Source organism: Apteryx mantelli, chromosome 8 (genome assembly GCF_036417845.1).
Source record: "Apteryx mantelli isolate bAptMan1 chromosome 8, bAptMan1.hap1, whole genome shotgun sequence".
Classification (NCBI taxonomy): Eukaryota; Metazoa; Chordata; class Aves; order Apterygiformes; family Apterygidae; genus Apteryx; species Apteryx mantelli.
The window spans coordinates 33,095,133-33,113,029 of record NC_089985.1 but is presented as its reverse complement, the minus strand read 5'-3'; the positions used below and the strand labels follow the sequence as shown (position 1 = coordinate 33,113,029).

At 39.9% G+C, this 17,897-nt stretch overlaps 1 protein-coding gene across 1 annotated transcript; it reads right to left on the bottom strand.

The window, feature by feature from the left end:
• Positions 1-338: 338 nt before the first annotated feature.
• Positions 339-16,730, bottom strand: CMPK1 (cytidine/uridine monophosphate kinase 1). The gene is made up of 6 exons (XM_067301216.1): positions 16,465-16,730; positions 6,864-7,010; positions 5,810-5,962; positions 4,439-4,515; positions 4,253-4,349; positions 339-2,705 (listed from the first exon to the last, which is right to left on the bottom strand). Exons 1-6 carry the CDS (start codon positions 16,537-16,539, stop codon positions 2,664-2,666), a joined length of 591 nt encoding a protein of 196 aa, XP_067157317.1. The 5' UTR covers positions 16,540-16,730; the 3' UTR covers positions 339-2,663.
• Between the last annotated feature and the right edge of the window lie 1,167 nt (positions 16,731-17,897).

Below are 17,897 nucleotides of genomic sequence, written 5' to 3'. Positions count from 1 at the left end.
TGAAAAAATAAAAATAAACGTGTCTCTAACAGTAGCTGCACAGTAGAACTGTGTTTCCTGGTCCACTTCAAGTCCCCTTTCTTTCACAGATGTGAAACATGAATTATCAACATAAAACTATAAGAATAATATGATTTGGCAAAACTATATAGTTAAGAAAAAGCACGTCCACAGACATTTCCCTGATCTTATGCTGTTCCTAACAGGGTCTTTGGGACTTCTCTTTTGATTGTGGAAGCTGAACACACACACACACACACACACACACCCCTCTATCTATCTATATATACGTAAAAATATCCCTTGTGACAGACATAATTGTAGGCCAAGCACTCCCATTAAGCCACAAAACAGTTTATTGGATATTCTCAAATTCTTTGTACAGTTTTGCTGTGAAATGGGCACAACACATCAGTGTATCACCTTTAATCTTCATTTCAATCATTAAGTCCAGCTTGAAAAAACTGGCAATACATGTAATGGCATCTTCAATAAATAAAATGACAAAAAAATCTAATCTTTGCACAGACACAGTACAATCCACTCCAAATTCAATATTGCCAAAAACTTTTTCCGAAAGCCTCCTCTAAAGTAAAGATTTTTTCTTCTTTTTTTGGTTTCAGCGCTTAAATATACAGAAAAGTATATGATGAGAAAACAGATCATCTATTCTGAGCAAAACTTGTAAAAAAAACAGTATCTTAGAAATAAAAGAAAATATCTCTCTAAGTAGAGTAGAGAATCCTGTTTGAAGTTTTTCTGGAAAAATCCTGATTTTAACCTTTATATCAAAAATGTAGTTTCACTGGATCCTATCTTATGTCAGTATATTTATACAACAGGAATTAAATTCCATGATCCTTAAGGGGAAATTCATAAAGCAAAAGCATTAGCCTCCCAAACTCACAAAAGTAGTCATGGTCCATATTTTCTGTAGTAGTAAACATAGTATTTGTGCTCAGTACATTGTTTGTACCACTGCTGTACTGGAAAAAAATATATGGTCATTTTCTTTGCTTCTCTCTCCTCCCCAGTCCAACAATCCTAAGAACCTCAGTGAAATGAGAAGTCATGCAAATACAAATCTGCCTACATGGATGGGATTGCAGGATGAGGACCAACATGCCTGACTGCAATCAGAAGCTAGACTTATTCAAGTTGACTTTCTCTAAATAGGATTTTAAAGAACAGCTGAATCCCAAGATTTCCAAATTGCATTTCCCTGTAATTTACAACATCTATTAGCATATCACAAACCAATTACAGTGTCAGTTAATGTAGCAAGAACCACCCTATCACTAAAAGTAGTTAAAATACCCATCTTCAAACCTTCTGGGGTTTGCTTCAGTGAAAACTTAACTTAGGGCGTGCAAGGAATGCATGATTTGGCCTCCACAGACCTATGTGTATTAAAGTCATACGGGGGAAAAAAAAGTTACTTTAAACAGAAGGCAGAATTATTCCACAGCTGTGCAAACATTTAAAAAACTGTTTGTTTCAACTAGTTACCTGCTTATCCCAACTATTATTGACACTGACTGTACTTCCCTTATTCAAGAGAATGCAGTAAAGAAGGATCTGATCTGTTTATGGAAAAGGAACTTTTTTTTAATGCAGATACTTTCCCCCCAGCTGACCACATCTTAACAAAAGTGCAATAATTTACAATACCCTTTCAAACAAACAGCTATTAAAATTATACAATTTTAGGGAAACAAATTCACAAGTTTAACCATAAAAATATTTCTCCAGGTAATAAACTTTAACGTATTCAGTAACACAGTATGTCAATAATAATACAGAAAATCCCTTCCACTGGTTACAAAAGACAACTATCAGAAGATTGTTTATTACACACTATTTAAGAGTTGTTCCACCTTGTAAAGACCATGCTATAATTAAGAGTGTAACCATCATCCCAAATAAATGAGTACAGAGACACTGACCTGACTTTGAAACAATATTCTTAAGCTTTTGCAAACAAAGACAAGGAAAAGGCCAGGTCCATGTCATCCGGGTACTCAAGAACTTACACGACAGTTTAAATCCAGAATTATAAGAAAGCACCACTTTCTATGAAGTACTTTGTATGCCTATTGCTGAACAGCATATTAAATAGTTTTGTGATAACTGCTAAAACAGATTCTCATACTAAATGTAGTTTGATTCACAGAATTCAGGTTTGGGGGTAACCGGGAAATGAGTGGCAAAATTGTACTTGGAAAAAAATGTCTCCTAAATTTGGTCCAAACATCCGAAAACAAACAAGGACACACAGGTCCCTCATTGCTTAACGCTGCTGTTTACCTGATCCTAAAAAAATAAGTGTACAGCAAAGGGATTAAGGGCTGCCCATGCAAGGCACAGAACTGTGACAGGATAAGTAGTCTCTTCAGAGAGATGTTTTAACTATGTGTGTTTCTGCTGTGCGAGTAACTGAACTAACGTTAATGGAGAACCCTTAAATCTGTCTAATATAGCCATGAGAAATGATTTCCTATTTAGAAAAACAAATCTGTTTGTAATTAACTGTTTTTCCAATCATCATTGAATACGTGAAAAATAATAAAAGAACTTTTAAAACAATTACAAAGAGTGGACTGCAGTAGCAGCTATCAAGCAAGATTCAAGCACAAGTTTAAGGTGAACTTTCAAGCTGGGAACTAGCCTTCTTTGTCAAAAATTTGTACAACTTTTTCAAACACCTAAAAAGAGAAAAAGGATGGTTAATTTTATGAAGTGTTAGGTAATCAGTTAGGTCAAGTTAAACCAGCACACACAATAATTGATAGTATTTTTATATATAATATATACATTTTTCTGTCTGTATATACAATATATTATATATAGAATATATACATTCTACATTATATATACATTATATATAGAATATATATATACATATACATTATATATAGACTATATACATTCTACATTATTATATATTATATAGAGAGACAAACAGATATATACACTTTTTTTAGAATATTCATAATTTTTAATAGCAGAATTGGTATCAAATCCAGATTTTGTCTCTGAACTCCTAATATTCTAACAATTATTCAGATGTCTTAAATTTCTGTCTACATGCTTTGACATGTTGGTATGTAAGCAAGCTCCAGTACATTCCCTTCAAACAAAACATCACTTCAAAATATAAAAGAGTTAACAACAAATATGCCATAACATGAAGCATAATTTCTAGAATTTCTGTGACTAATAGAAGTTTAGGTTCATCAATGCAAGTTGCTTCTTAAAGGGGGGAGGGAGGGCGAGAACCACCTTTCATTAACTTCCAGATTTACTTAAAATACTCATTAAACTTTATTATAAATTCTAAATTACAGAACAGACAACAAGCAACTTGTAAACAACTATGAGGAGCATCTGTAGTCAGATGCATGGTTTTGTGCCTCAGTGTCTCTCTACTTCAAGCACTCAAGCTATAAGAGAAATATCTATTATGATCCAGCCAGTAGCTGGTCTGGAGGTTGCACTAACTCCAATACCCACAGAAGCAAAAAAATTAAAGTGTTAGGCCTAGTCAAATAATAGATGAAAAACATGATGCAATTCCTTCAGTCCCTGGTGTACCGAAAATATCTCACAATGTCATTCGTTGTATTTCACATGGAGTTTACTCAACACTTAAGCAAGGTAACACATTTGGAGGAGCAAGAAACAGAGACAATACTAGGATCTCTTCTTGTTTTAACTCTTAAAACAAGGCTGAATTTAGCCTGCCCATCTCTGTACATAAATCAGGGGTCTAGGCTGTGCGCAAGTCAGCAGGAAAACATGCACCTTCCACATAACAAACCATACACCAGAAATCTAGATTGCTTCTAGATTGCTCCCTCTCTGACTTCAGCAAAGAGGCTGTAGCATAACAGACAACCAAGACATCTAAATCAAGGAGTCTAAGATTAGGTGGGATGCTACTGGGACAGAAAAGCAATATTAAATATTAACAGAAAAGCAAAAGCTCATGATATTGAAAAAGTCAAGACATTTTGTTGAACACAGAATCGCTGAAATTTGTTTTAGTCCATCTTGTGTCCAAGCAGAATTGGTTAAAGCTATTCCTATTGTAATCAAGACTTCAAGAGTCAAAACAGAAGTTCTACAACCTCCTTCCGTAGAATACATCAGTGTTTAACTTGCTTCACTAACCATGCGTCTATCTCAGAAGGATGCAAAAAATATGTACCATGCCACTGTCATCTTCATGTTTTCTGGCTTATACACTTACCTCATCAACAGATTTAGAGGCATCCACTTTTCTGACTTTTCCCATTCTCTCATATAAGTCTATTATAGGCTTAGTAGACTGCAGATATGTATGAATTCTAGGAGAAAGTAAAGGGAGGGGGGGGAAAAGGCATTACATAATAAAAAAGAAAAGCAGAAAAGAACTGAGAAGTTTTGTATATGATACCTCTTTTCCAGACTCTCCCGATTATCATCGCTCCTACCACTGCTCTTCCCTCTTTCAAGACAGCGGCCAATACATATCTACAAAATAAATAAATAAAAAACCCAAAAGGATTATCACAAGCGAAAATATAACGTGTAATCTCAAAAACACAAATGAAACAAAACCCCTGAACTAGGAACAGATCTTCAAAAAATTACATAAGCCTGACAGATAAAATACTGGTCAGATCTGACTCACATAACTTTGAATTCATACAGAAAGTTAGATTCCTCCAGGGAAAAAGGATGATAGCTTTATAGCTCACCAGCTATAATAACTGGGGCTCTAAAAATGTGATTGGAGTCAGGGGAAATAAAAGCAAAATCTCAAGCTTTGTGGTATGACTAGGTGTTCAGCTTGAGACATCAAAAGAAAAGAAATACCTGACTTTCAGGGATGCATTCAGACTTTCTAAAAAGCCATATGTCAAATTACACTATTAATATATGCCTGAGAGGAGAAAAAAGACCCCTCCCCTCAAAAAAAACCAAAAAAACAAAAAAACCCAACCATCACTGGATGTTCTCCTAAGAATTCACATATGGCTGTATATTAAATTATTAGAAGTTAAGCTGTTATTACTTGATGCTGCTAAAATTAAGATCTAAAAAATTATATCTAAATAAAAACTGAAGAATTGTAACTATAGTTAAAAGCTGGCAAATGAACTCAGGAAATCGGGGCAAAGGGTAAGAGGAAGAAAGTCAGTTTAGGGTGTTGGAATTCTTGCATCAGTTTCTGTCCCTCAAGGGCAATGACATATTAAAGAGAAAGCATATCACGACACTTGTTAAATGAATATAATGTATCACTGTCAAAATGCCCTTGTAATCTAATGACTTGCTGAATAAAATGTTGATTATTAGGTATACTAGCAGAGCTCACTACTGCAAAAATTAAAACTTATGCTGCCAGCACTTCAGAATTGAAGTGAACATTGATAATCAATTGACTTCATGCTAAACAGCAGCTACTAAGAGTAGACAGAATAATGTTTTCTGAAAATTAACCAAATTATTTTTAAAACATATTGAAGTTTTATAATTTTTATAAGAATACATCTGTTTGAAATAGTTGTTCAATAGATTTTATTTGTACAAGACTGTATCAAGTGTAGTTAGTCACTCACTATTTTGAAAACATGCAGGTTTTTCATCTGCTGAAACAAGCTGTCAAAAATCCTTGAAACTCACAGACCCAAGACTTCCTTCTACTCTTACACTAGCCCATTAACACTAAAAAATTCACTACTTGGCACAGTTTTATTATTCTTCTTGAATGATTCTCACATTACAGCAAGTAAGGAAGTTACAGAAAAACACAATTCATTACCTCATTGTCACAGTCAAAAAAGAGAACAAAAGAAACATCCGTCTTTCCATCCATGGTCTTATTCCAGCCTTGAAGATTATCTTCATTTCTGGGAAACCCATCAATCAAGAACTTGTTCTTTTGGGAATTGGCAGCCATTGTTTGATCCATAGCCTGATGCACAGAATTCAATTCAAGATCTCTTACACATAAAACTATTTTTCTGCTTATTAAGTTACCCCCCAAACGTTCAAACATTAAGATAGGAAACTTATCAGGGAATTACTGCAAATTTACAAAATATATTTTTCTGTCAGCTTCAAAGAATTCTAATTATTTCACTGATGTACTAATATAGGCTTTTTTCAAACTGAATTCATTACTTTACAAAGCTCAAAAATTTCACGACACACACAAACCTAGCTTTAAAAGTTTATGTTCCTCAAGACACTGGAATGTGCTGTAACAAAATAAAAAGCCAAAGTGTCCCTGATCTAGAGTTAAGTCTAATGGAAAAAACTTCAGAGAAACATAGTCCCAAGAGCAACAAAAGTTCCTCCTGTCTCAAGGGAGATATTCTGGTGGGTTTTTTGGACATCTAATAAGGATAAAGGCTGAACTAGTCCTTCAGAGGGTACATTAGCAGGCGTGCTTCCCCTTTACTTGGCTGTCTGGTTTGATTAAACTTACAGAAACTTAATATCTTTAAGGCCTCTAGCCTTTAATCATACATAACTGAACTGACCAACAGGTTCAAAAGCTAGTTGAGGGAAATCAGAAATATAGAGATACACAAGAGTGTGTGCATTAGCTCATTTCCCTAAAAAAAAAAAATCTTTAAAAAAGTTCCATTCTCATAGATCTCTGTGTATCAAAGGTCATCACCTACCTGTTGCTTTCCAGCCAGTGATAAGCACACGTAACTTTTAGAGAAGCATAGTGTGCAATATGCACCTATGTGTCTGCCATTTTATCCTACTCGCATGGCAGGATGGGCAATACTTTCAGAACATGCCCGCTCCTTTGTTCCTTAGTCTGCAAAAGCGTATCAGCAAGGAAGTAGCCCTTTCCTTACCCTCTTCAGCAGGCTGATTGTTATTTCAACTGGTACAATTTCACCCTCCTTAATATAGTTCTCAATGAGTTCTCCGTACTGTGAGCCTGGCCTTTTTCGTTCATCTCGAAGGAGGTCACCAGCAGAAAGGTGCGTGTAACCATATTTCTGAAACACGCAAAACGAACAGGCATAAATTCCCTTAAATAAGTACATGTGCAAAGTTACATAAGTCAGCAGTATCAGCCACATTATCTCCTTAACACAACAAAAGCATACATGGAAGATCAGCTTGCTAGTGACAGATCTATTTCATCTCCAGCATGCATTCTGACTATACAGAATAGTCAGCATGCACCAAAGGCTGAGGAGGATACGGATTCTTGGGGAAAATGGTCAAGATTAATTTGGCCACAGACATTCATGTCCCATTTTCAAAAGTAATTTTGGCACCTTTGAAAATGAGACAGTCTCAAAGTCCCCAAGGTGCTTCTTGGAATGCTATGCTGTGTTATTAGACATTTAATAATCACCAGACTCGACACAAGCTACACCCCATCCTAGCAGTTCAACTACTTAAAAAATTTTAAGTGGTTATAAGTCACTGAGTGATTTACTGAGTGAAAAGGTTTTGACAGTGCCTTTCCTTGCTAGGGTTACATGACAAGCTTGTACTTTTAACTAACTAGCTACTTTAAAGAAAAGCACATGAGCTGAACCCAGGTTCTTTGGAGCTGAATGCATGCTTTTAGCACAGGACTGAGTCAGAAATTTGTATCTCCTTGTTGTGGTTCAGACACCAACTTCCTCTTGTGCCTTGGTCAAATCTCTTAACTCTGCATCTAACATCGCAGCTGCACTGACACTTAGAACTAGCATAAGCCACTGCTGCAAGATAACGCTCCTGCCCACATACCCTTCCAAATTCTTGCCCCTGTGCAAGTTCCTTCCACCGGATGAACATAAGCACCCATAGAACTGCAGAGCACTCAAACTAACCTATATTAGCACTTTAATCCTGACTGCTGCACGGCCTCACAAGACAGATAATACAGAGCCATTAATAAGCAGCATCATTTCTCTCAGTGACTGAGGGTGACTGTAAAACTACGGCCTCAGCTGTTTACTTACCAAAGAGGTACAAGGACTAATGACAAGTCTCAGAAGAGGCTGAGAAAGGGCAGTAAAGAGGTCTGCACGCGATGAGGACTATGTGCATTTTAAATGAATTAGCGAGGTTGTGCAGGGTTCCTTTATTCCGATTTTAAAATACCATAATCTTGTGCATGTCGTTGTTGCTGCACAAACTGCTTCAGACCCCATTCTATATATGCCAAGCACATTCCTCAGGTAGCAAGTTTTCTTCCAACTTACTCTAGGCCAGAGATCAAAAGCAGTCCATTCATTTGTGCACTGGGCTATATGTAAACTCTCCCCTCTCCTTTACTTTTTTCCAACTTCACTAAGTTAATAACCCAAATTAATTCAGTATATAGAGGCGCTTTTTAAAATTTTTTTATTTTTAACCTAGGACCAGCTCCCAGACCCTTTACTGCTGAAAGCCAGCACCTTCAAAACTCAGCATTCTTCATGTATTCACTCAAAACAAGCAAGAAAAAGAGACAAGGGGTCACTTCATAGTCCATGGACCAGAATAGCCAGACGGATCCTGAAGTGTCCCTTGCCCCTCTTTGACAGGATCAGCTCCACTGTTGTTTCCTGTTCAACTCCCACATTCGCCTCCTCTGAGGCCAGTGACAAGAGTTCATGTCCTCTTCAGCACCTGTGTGAACAAACCTGCTAGCCCAGCTAAAGCTGAATACGCAAATATTCCACAATTAATAATTTTCCTGTTATTTCAGAATATACTGTTCCCATGTTTCCAGCTTGTTGCCCAGATACAAGATGCAAGCAATTGGCATTAAAAAAGCCATATGTAAATCCTTCGTTTTCCCGCAGTATGCAGTTCAGGTATCTATGTAAACCGTAACTCAGATTTAGAGGAGAGCTCTTGGGAGAGGCTCAGAGACTGGCTAGTATCATCTCACAGTGATGATGTGGCAGATGGAGGTAAATACCTATGCTGGTGCCATGCAATGCCGTACAACGTACAGTGAGGAGAAACAGAGCAATGAGATCAGATCCGAATATATCAATTTGATATTAGTATACAGTCAAAACAGCAATTACTCTTCTCTGACCTCAAACTACATCTAAAAGTTGAAAGTTTTGTTAATATGAAATATAATGAAAGGCATTTATTATACTTGATTTTTTTTCCTCTTGCGCATTTAACTATGACATATAGATACCCAGTGCAAAAATACAAACACGCTCATATCACAGAGAAATAAAGGCATTGTTATAATGGAAATTGCAGAGCACAGAGCAATCATTTTCTCAGCTCATTTAATGCTATGAGAAAACTATCCAAATGTACCATGCTCTTTGACCAAATACAGTCTGCAAACAGGCAATAAAGACACCTCATTCGTGATTTGCTAAGATATCTATACATCCAAGAATACAAGACAGAGTATACATATGTATAATTGTCAAAGTTTTAATACGAAACAACAGCAGCAGCAAAAGACTTCAGGGTTATCAGCTTGGCTGCAGCAATAGCCAAAAAAATTTCAGAAAAGGAGTCTGAGCACCATAATAATGGGACTAAATACTTTCTATGGCTGTGAGCTTGGGATTTAGAAACTTGGCTACTGGAGTAAGTACAACAGAATTACTACACAACCCACTAAGTGAGTTTAAAAACATTTCAGTTGCTTTCCAGTTCCACCCACAGAAGCTTGAAAAGTTAGTTCTGCCATAGTCATAATTTGAGAAAGGATATAATTACCTAAATCTCCAAAACTGTACACAGCTGAAAAAAAAAAAGAAAAAAACGCAAGCAAGATTTTGCTCTAAATAACCGTGAAGAAAAAACTCTACAGACATCCTCTACAAGCTCACTGTACTTCTGCTTAAATATGCATTGCATTTCAAAATGCCTTTATAATTGCAAATCCAAATATTTAGCTATGAACTACAGGAGCCATAAACCAGAGCAAATCTTTTTTATAAGCAAGAAACTTTATTCTGCTGAACCATACATTAACATGCAGTTCTTCTTGCTACAGTTAAAGAATGATATTTTTAACATTAAATTTCTACAAAGGAGAAAATAGGAGGAAAATATAATCCCTTCGGTTTTAGAGGATTACCAAACCATTTAATTTTCCTTGGCTTTTTCCTTTTCACATATGAAGAAAAGGAGTCAGACAATCTTTGGAATTCTGTCCTTTGCAACAGCAAACTAAAATAGTTTTGAATGGCTGAACAGGAAAGCAATAGATAGAAGCATTTTAAAGTGCTGTTGTATAAATAGAGTTGTTTTAAATAACAGTAAATTGTATTCTAGAGTAACTTTCAGAATGGATTAACCAGGCTATAAGAAAAGACAAACTGCTCCTTGAGAGTTCAATGGCAAAATATCTATTTAATGAGTACAAGAGGCAAGGACAACATGTCAGTTTAAATGACGCAAACAAGTGAAGGAGAAAGGCTTGACTGCTAGTCTATAAACGGAAGACTTCAGAGATGCAGTACTCATCCTATTCTTGCCAGTTTTAATCAAGCCATGTGTAGAGGGCCCTTATAGTTTTCTTTCATCTTAGGCGAGATAAACCCTCAGCAAGTGCCCTGGAGTGGACAAATATCTTAACATCCCCAAGAGCTGGTAAAAGAGATTGTGATGTTATTGAACAATAACCATGGCAAAACACTCTCTCATCTTGCTGAAGTTTGCACTGTGTCAACATGACTTTCCAAAAAAGCCAAGCGCATCTTGATGCAATCCCCAGAATGTGAATTATTGCAACTACTGTCCAATTTTTCTCCTCTGAAACCAGAAAGGGAGCAGGACTGACTTCCAAATAACAAAAAAGTAGTTTCTCCAGTTCTTTAAGGATGCATATAAGTGACAGATTCATAATGCCTGCTGACAATTGAAGGGAAGACTCAAAATAGACTTTTTAATTCAAGATACTTGGATGCCAAATTGCCTAAAATCTGGAGAGATTTTTAGATCCTGGCAGGAGAAAAACACCTATTCTAAAACATATCTCAGAGAATGTTTTCCACTATGCTGACTGGAATGCTCTTCTATAAAAAGAAAAGAAAAGAAAAGAAAGATTAAACTAGTAAGTTGCTACTATACAGGTAGATCTTGTTATTTCCAAGACTGTTTCTGTTTGGAGAACCATAATCCCAGTCCATTACAAAAATTAATTATGCACAAAAAAGACAAAAGTCAGCTGTTTTCAGCACCACTGTAAACATCTTTTTCCTTTGCTTTCGAAAACCTTGCTCTGTGCTGTAGCCACTTCTATCTATCTTCTGTCAGCCAGGATTTGCAACTTCCACAACTCGGACAGAAATGCTTTGCTTTCAGTAAATACAATAAATAAAGTAGATTAATCAAGACTACTAATGAAAATATGAGTCATAGTTGTGCAATACCTGAATAAGGCAGAGTCTACCCTATCGAATTTCTCAATGCAGTAAGAGAGGATCAGCGGTGTGAAGTAGCTGCTGCTGAGGCTCCTTACATAACCAGTTTTTGTTTGGCAAAAGGTTTATTTCTGATTCAATCCCCTGTGGTCCAGCAACACATCAATCCACCACGCATGCAGTTTAAAACTTACTTATTTAGGTGAGCAGAAGCCAAGAAAAGGCAAGAGAAACAAGTTATTACTTTGACCTCAACTCCTATCTTGGCTTATCATAGTTAATCAGAAAATGAAAGTCAAAGGGCTTAAGTTTTAAACAAATAAAATAGGCTTTTATTGCCCCAGTTATGACTTGTCATATGTTGGGCAACCTTAATAAACAACTGAAATGTGCTACAAGTTCCAAGATATACCAATCAAGAACAAGTTAAAATCCTGTACAGCTTGTAGCACCAATATTTAAAAAAACAAAACAAAAAGCTTTTGTCTGCCCTGCTAGCAATCAGCATGTGAAATAACTTTGGGGTATAGGCTGTAATAATAGACCTTCTTTCTGCTTATCCAAACAACAAAAAAAGAGAAAACATTTTCTTCATTTGAAATATGTTCTTTCCTCTGCAAAAAAAGAACAAAACAAAACGCACAAAGGAAATCCCAGCAATAGTAGTCAGGGAGGCAAAAAGAGCACCCAGGTGCTTCAGAAACGCTGAGGTTAATGAAAGTCACCCAGTAGATTTGGGAGAGTCTAAAATTAAGGCCCAGTAAGCAAGCCTGTGTGCTGTATAATGGAAGCATATAGGGATAAATCTTAAAAAGCACCCACAAACATTCACCATGTTTCAAAACAGCTCTAAAGTTCAAATTATGAAACAATTATGAGAACCTAAGGTTAAACATACTGCTAATACTTGACGTTCTTGGAAGAGATTTCAGAAGTTCAGTTTAATAAAAAACTTTTTTTTCAAGAAAGTTAACTCTGTCTCTCACTGGGCTCTCAGCAGGCAGTGAACAAGTGACAGCAAAACCTAAGTCGACTGCTACTTTCAAACAAGTGTTTGATACAATGAGTTCTTCTTTGCTTAGTTTTCTTTACTCTAGGAAATCTCCTTATCATTTATCCCAAAGTAACTTAACACCTCTTTCATTAGGATACTGATTTATGTTCTTGCAAAAGGAGAAGGCCCAGCATCCTATCTTGTGGTATTAGTTTAAATTTCAACACATAAACAGCATGGTGCTGTGGTGGAAATTAATTATATTTTGGCTACCCAGAAATAGGGACATCCTGCATGACCAAAATTCTTACAGAATAACCTTGTCCCCTCCCCCCCCAAACAAAAAAAAAAAACAACACAGCTGAAATCTTGTTTGGGATAAAGACAAATAATTTAGTTGTTATTCTTCCGAAGAGCTTTGTATTTCAGACAAAGGTTCTTAAGATTTAAAATTTAAGTTAACGAAAGCATACTTTGTACAGATTTGAGGCAGAATATAGTTTACTTACAAAGTAGTTCTGGTAAACTCAAGGAAAAAATTAAGTTCACAAGAGCAGTAAGACATTCACTTTGTCCTATACATATGTATAGAACCCTGAAAAGCATGAAGGTTATCACGAGAATCTGAATTCAGATGACATCATTCAACTACCTGCTCAAATATTTTGGCTCACACAGAAAGCTATGCAACAGTTTCAGATGATGTCAAACTCCACATAACCCCATTGTAGAAGGTTTCCAGAGAGTTGGTGATTTGGGGAATTGAAATGGAGAGAATGAAAACTAAGGAAGGAATTCTACATTCATCTCTTTCTAAATAGGATGAATTGGCACAGAAAAGCAATTATGCCAAATTCACATTCCAATGATAATTCCGTGATTTTATGGAACATACACAGAAATCTTCACTTCATATCAGAGGAAACTCAACTGGTTCAACTGTCTCTTCGAACCTTATCTATGATGATAAAGAACTCTAATCACTTACCTGTTGTTCTCTTTTGCACACTGTCAATATCCATTTCTGCTTCTTATTGCATCTCTTTCCCCTCAAACCACTCCTCCATTTTGGTCCCAATGTGGCATGAATACATGCCTTCTGCATAGTTAAGAACTCCAGCACACACACATTAAGCTCTTATGATTTAGGCTAGTACTTAACAAATACATTATTTCACCTAGCCATCTCCCTTCTCTGGATATTTAAAATGTAGTCAGCAAAACAATTATATTACTTCTTTGCAAAACTGTTCCAAGGTAGCATATAATGCTCCCTTTATTCCACAAACCACTTACAGTTACCCTTGTTTTTAAACAAAATCATTTTAAGCTAAAAATCATACAAGATCTCGTCTGAGCAAAGGCAACGTGATGTGCTCTGTCCTAAATCTCTAGTCTGTACAGCAACCAAGAAGTATTTATAGCTCGTACTGACTTATTTTGTTGAGCACAAACTTAAGATTTACAGCAAGATATCAGGTCAGATTCACTCCTAGCATAAATTGATATAAATCAGTCCATTTACAACAAGGATGAATGGGGTTTATTACTACTCAACTACAGCCCCTTTTCTTCACCCTTCTCTATGGCAAGCTGCCAACAGGGGGTTAAAATCCAAACAAAAATACACTTTCAACCTAAAGGCAGCACTGACTGCATAAAGGCTATTCAATTGCCTGCATTAGGGCTCTCAAGAGGCTAGACCGAGGATGTGTGCTTGGAAAAAAAAAATTAGGTGTTGCTCTCCAGAACCTCAGCTACATTTCATCCACACTTCCCTGTTCATGGTCTTAGAGAAAATGTTTTCCACCAGGCTGCAATCAGACCAACTCTCATTTCAACTATCTCAGACTCTCTCTCTCTCTCTCAGCTTAGCCGGCATCTGCTAAGCAGAGTCCAAGAGAGCAGAAAAGCTCACCACCACTGTTAGTAGTCCTGCAGGCTCGCTACTGTCAGCCCATAACACGGGACTTCAAGAACTTCATGTACAGTGAACAGGAAGAGCCCTTTCCAGGCTTCAAAATAAAAGAAATACAGTACATGCAAAGTTAACCTTTTTTTTTTCCCCCTTCATTTTTAGCTGCAAATACAATTTAAGGAGCAATGACTCATTTGAATCCCTCCTACAAAAGTGATCTTTACCCAATTATATTAGGCTATCAAGTCAAAGGTATTTATATTTCTAAACATGGAGCAGCAACCACACAAGGTATTTCAGCCCTGAGGCTACATTAATGGTTTGGAGAAAGCCTTTAATGAAAGCCTACAAAATTTCCCTACAGTTTAAGCTCATTTGTTTGCTATGTACCAGACACAATTTGACCTTAACAAAATGTCTTTATGACAGCTATGAACCTTTCATCCTGCAATTCAATTTAAAGAATATGGTGGTTTGAATGAGAGCATATAATTTGAGGTTAAGATCCTTCAGAGCTAGAGTCATAAAGGCATTTTTCAGTCTGGACCAAATTTACATAACCAAGTTGTACAATAGTGAGGACTAGGATATAATGGCAGCATGGAGAAACTGCAGTGGCACTGCCAGGGCATCACCAGAATAGAACACACAGAACGTGCCTGTGCTGGGACTTGTGGTTTTTTTTCCATCAATAGTTTCAGAAACATGGGTGTTGTTACAGTTCTTAGTCATTTTTCTAAGTGGAGGAATGGATAAACCTCGATCCTTCAAGGCTTTCAATGAGAAAAATATACACATCTGCTCAGAAAAAAAAAAAAGGTTCAAATCCAACACACACATGTTGGGAAGCATTCAGCCTTAATTATTTTTGCAATTATCCAACAGAATACAAAGCAATTATGACTTTTTTTTTTTTAAAGAGGCATTCTACACTACCTATGTATTTGACCTTCTTTCTCAGGTATTTGCTCTGTCTCAAAATACTATAAAAATGTATTTGGAAAACTGAAAACGTGAAAAATCTAGCAGAAGGTATTTTCACCCTTACTGTCTGTTTTAGACTCTTTAAGGAGAAAGAATGAGACTAATCTTATGGGGTCAAAATATGTTTTGACTTCTAGCATATTCTATTACAGAACAAAACTTTAGTTTGATTTTTAACATTTATTTTTTTCAACTTACAGGGGTAACACTGGGCCAGAAAACCAGCTCCCAGCAATATCTACTGTATCAGTTCTTATGTTTAGCAGACAAGCTTCAGAAGAAATGGACCTTGCCCCTATGATTTTTAAGTCATATATTCTCAACTAGCATACAGGATCTTGCATCCTCTCCCAGACCGCAAAATCCACAGTCCAACCTGTGCAGGCGCAACATCGCAGTTCCGCAGACCTTTACGTGGCCGTGCACACATGTCGGATCCACCCACCAGGATCAGATTGCAAGACAGGCCCCACGACCAACGCGGGGTTCGCCGTCTTCTAAGTATGCAATAACTTCCCAGAAGATGCAGTCTTTCCTTTCCTCCTACACACTGCCTGCAATCAGTGCTCCCTTATGAATTACTGCTAACAGCCGCTCTGCTGCGACGTCCAAAACCACCGAGAGGGCGTCCCGCTGCAGAAAGGCGCTGCAGGAGCACAGGCAGACCCGCCGGCGGAGGATCGCGGGGTGCCGAGGGAAGGGGCAGCCTAGGAGACACGCAGGGCGCTGGCCAGCCCGCCTGGCACCTTACCCGGCCGGGCGGCGCAGGGGAGCCCTCCCCAGGCCAGCGCCCCTTCCTCTCTCCCCGGGGGCCGCCGCCTCGCCTCCAGCCCCGGCGGCAGCGGCAGCCCCGGCGGCGCGGAAGGTCGGCGGCGCGGCCGGAAAGGGCTAGTGGGGGCTCAGAGCCGCAGCCCCCCGCGCCGCCGCTTTCCGGGCAGCGGCTAACGGAGGGATGCGGGTCAGCGACTCTTGTTTTAACGCTTTTACAAGCGGGGGGGAGGGGAAGGGAGCGGGTTCGCCCCGGACACGAGGCAGCCCGCGGGGACGACACGGCCCCGAGCCGGGGCGAAGGGGGCCGCGCTGCCCGCTGCACCCCGCGGGCGGCGACCCCGCGCGGCGGCGCCTACAAGCCCCAGCATGCCCCGCGCCGCCGCCCCGCAGAGCGCCACGCAGCGGCCGCCCGCCGCCCGCCGGGACGCGCAGTCCCTCGGCGCCCTCACCTCCACGATGCGGGCGCACTGCGTCCCCTTGCCCGCCCCGGGCCCGCCGAGGACGAAGACGACCACGGGCTTCATGAGGAGGAGGAGGCGGCGGCGGAGCAGCAGCAGGACCGCGGCGGCAGCGGGCGCGAGGCAGGAGGCGGCCGGGAGGCAGCGGCAGAGAGCGCGCAGCGGGCGGCAGCGGCAGGCGCCGGGGCCCTGGCGGAGGCTGAGGCGGAGCCGCCGCCGCGCACCGGCTGCTGAGGTGTCCCCGCGCAGGGAAAGTGCTTCCGGGTCCCGGCGGCGCGCGCCACTCTCGCTCCGCCGCGCGCCGGGCGGGGCGGGGCGGGGCGGCGGCCGGCGCACGTGCAGCGCCGGGGCGGGAGCGCGGGGCGGGCGGGGCCGCTCCCGCCGGCGGCCGCTGGCCTGCGGACCCGGCAGCGACCCTGCAGCGTGCAGCGTGCGCTGCGCTGCTCTCCCCGTACAACGGGCAGTGCACCGTTCGCCTGTTGCAATGTGCGTTGCACCGTTCGCCTACTCCAGCGCGCATTGCACCGTTCACCTGCTCCCATGAGCAATGCCGCGTCCTGCTACTCCACTGTGCAACTCACTCCTCTAACCCCATGTGCAATGCTTTTACCTCCTAATCCCAGGTGCACACTCTTACTGCTACTTCGGTGTGCAGCGCACCGTCTTCCTAATCCGAAGCTGCATTGCTCTCTCCTGCTCCAATGGGCGATGCTCTGTTCTAGTGCGCTGTGCATTGCTCTGCTCTTCTACTCTGATGCGGAGTGGACTGTGTTAATATTTTATGTGCATTATGTGCATTATGCAGTTTCCCATGTGTAATTCACTCCATTAGATCTGAAGGGTGCAGTGCCTCAGCCAAGCAGTTTTCCACTTTCTCTCTCAGCCTTGGATCACCATAGGGTGTCAGTAGCATCTGTCCCAGAGTAGCTGGGTGATAGGAGTTACAGATTGGATGGAGGGTAGAGGCAGTGAATGACACTGGAGGCTGAGATCATGTGGAAGTGGATTGGAGCAGGATGACAGCAGATAAAAAACCCAACTTTACTTTTTTTTCTGGAGCTTCAGATGAGGATTTTGCTGATTAGAAATGCAGAATTGGACCCTTGGGCACAGAACAAGCATGTGGTTATGATCAAACTGCCATTCAGGTCCATGCATATACACAGCTTGTCCAATGTCAGGCTTATCCATGCTATATCTGCTCTTCACAGACACCTATACCCTGTTTGTATAGCATGAACCATAACTGTCATTGGTTGAAACACAGCAGCAAGTTCAGCAACAGGGAGACCATTCCCTCTTCAAGATGGCCATGTGCCTGCTGCCCAGTGTAGGCTGTATGTTGGGTTGTATATGGATCCCGAAGCACTGCTGTGGCTGACATTGCTAAATAATCTGCTTTAGGTTAAAATTTTATCAGTCAC

Bases quoted from the DNA above. Each gene is read 5' to 3' on its own strand.
- CMPK1 (XM_067301216.1), bottom strand. From the start codon at position 16,539: ATGAAGCCCGTGGTCGTCTTCGTCCTCGGCGGGCCCGGGGCGGGCAAG. The intron at 4,350-4,438 runs GTATCATATACA...ACTTTCTCCTAG, and splicing joins CGGGAGAGTCTGGAAAAGAG to AATTCATACATATCTGCAGT. The intron at 2,706-4,252 runs GTAAGTGTATAA...TTCTCTTTTTAG, and splicing joins CCTCTAAATCTGTTGATGAG to GTGTTTGAAAAAGTTGTACA.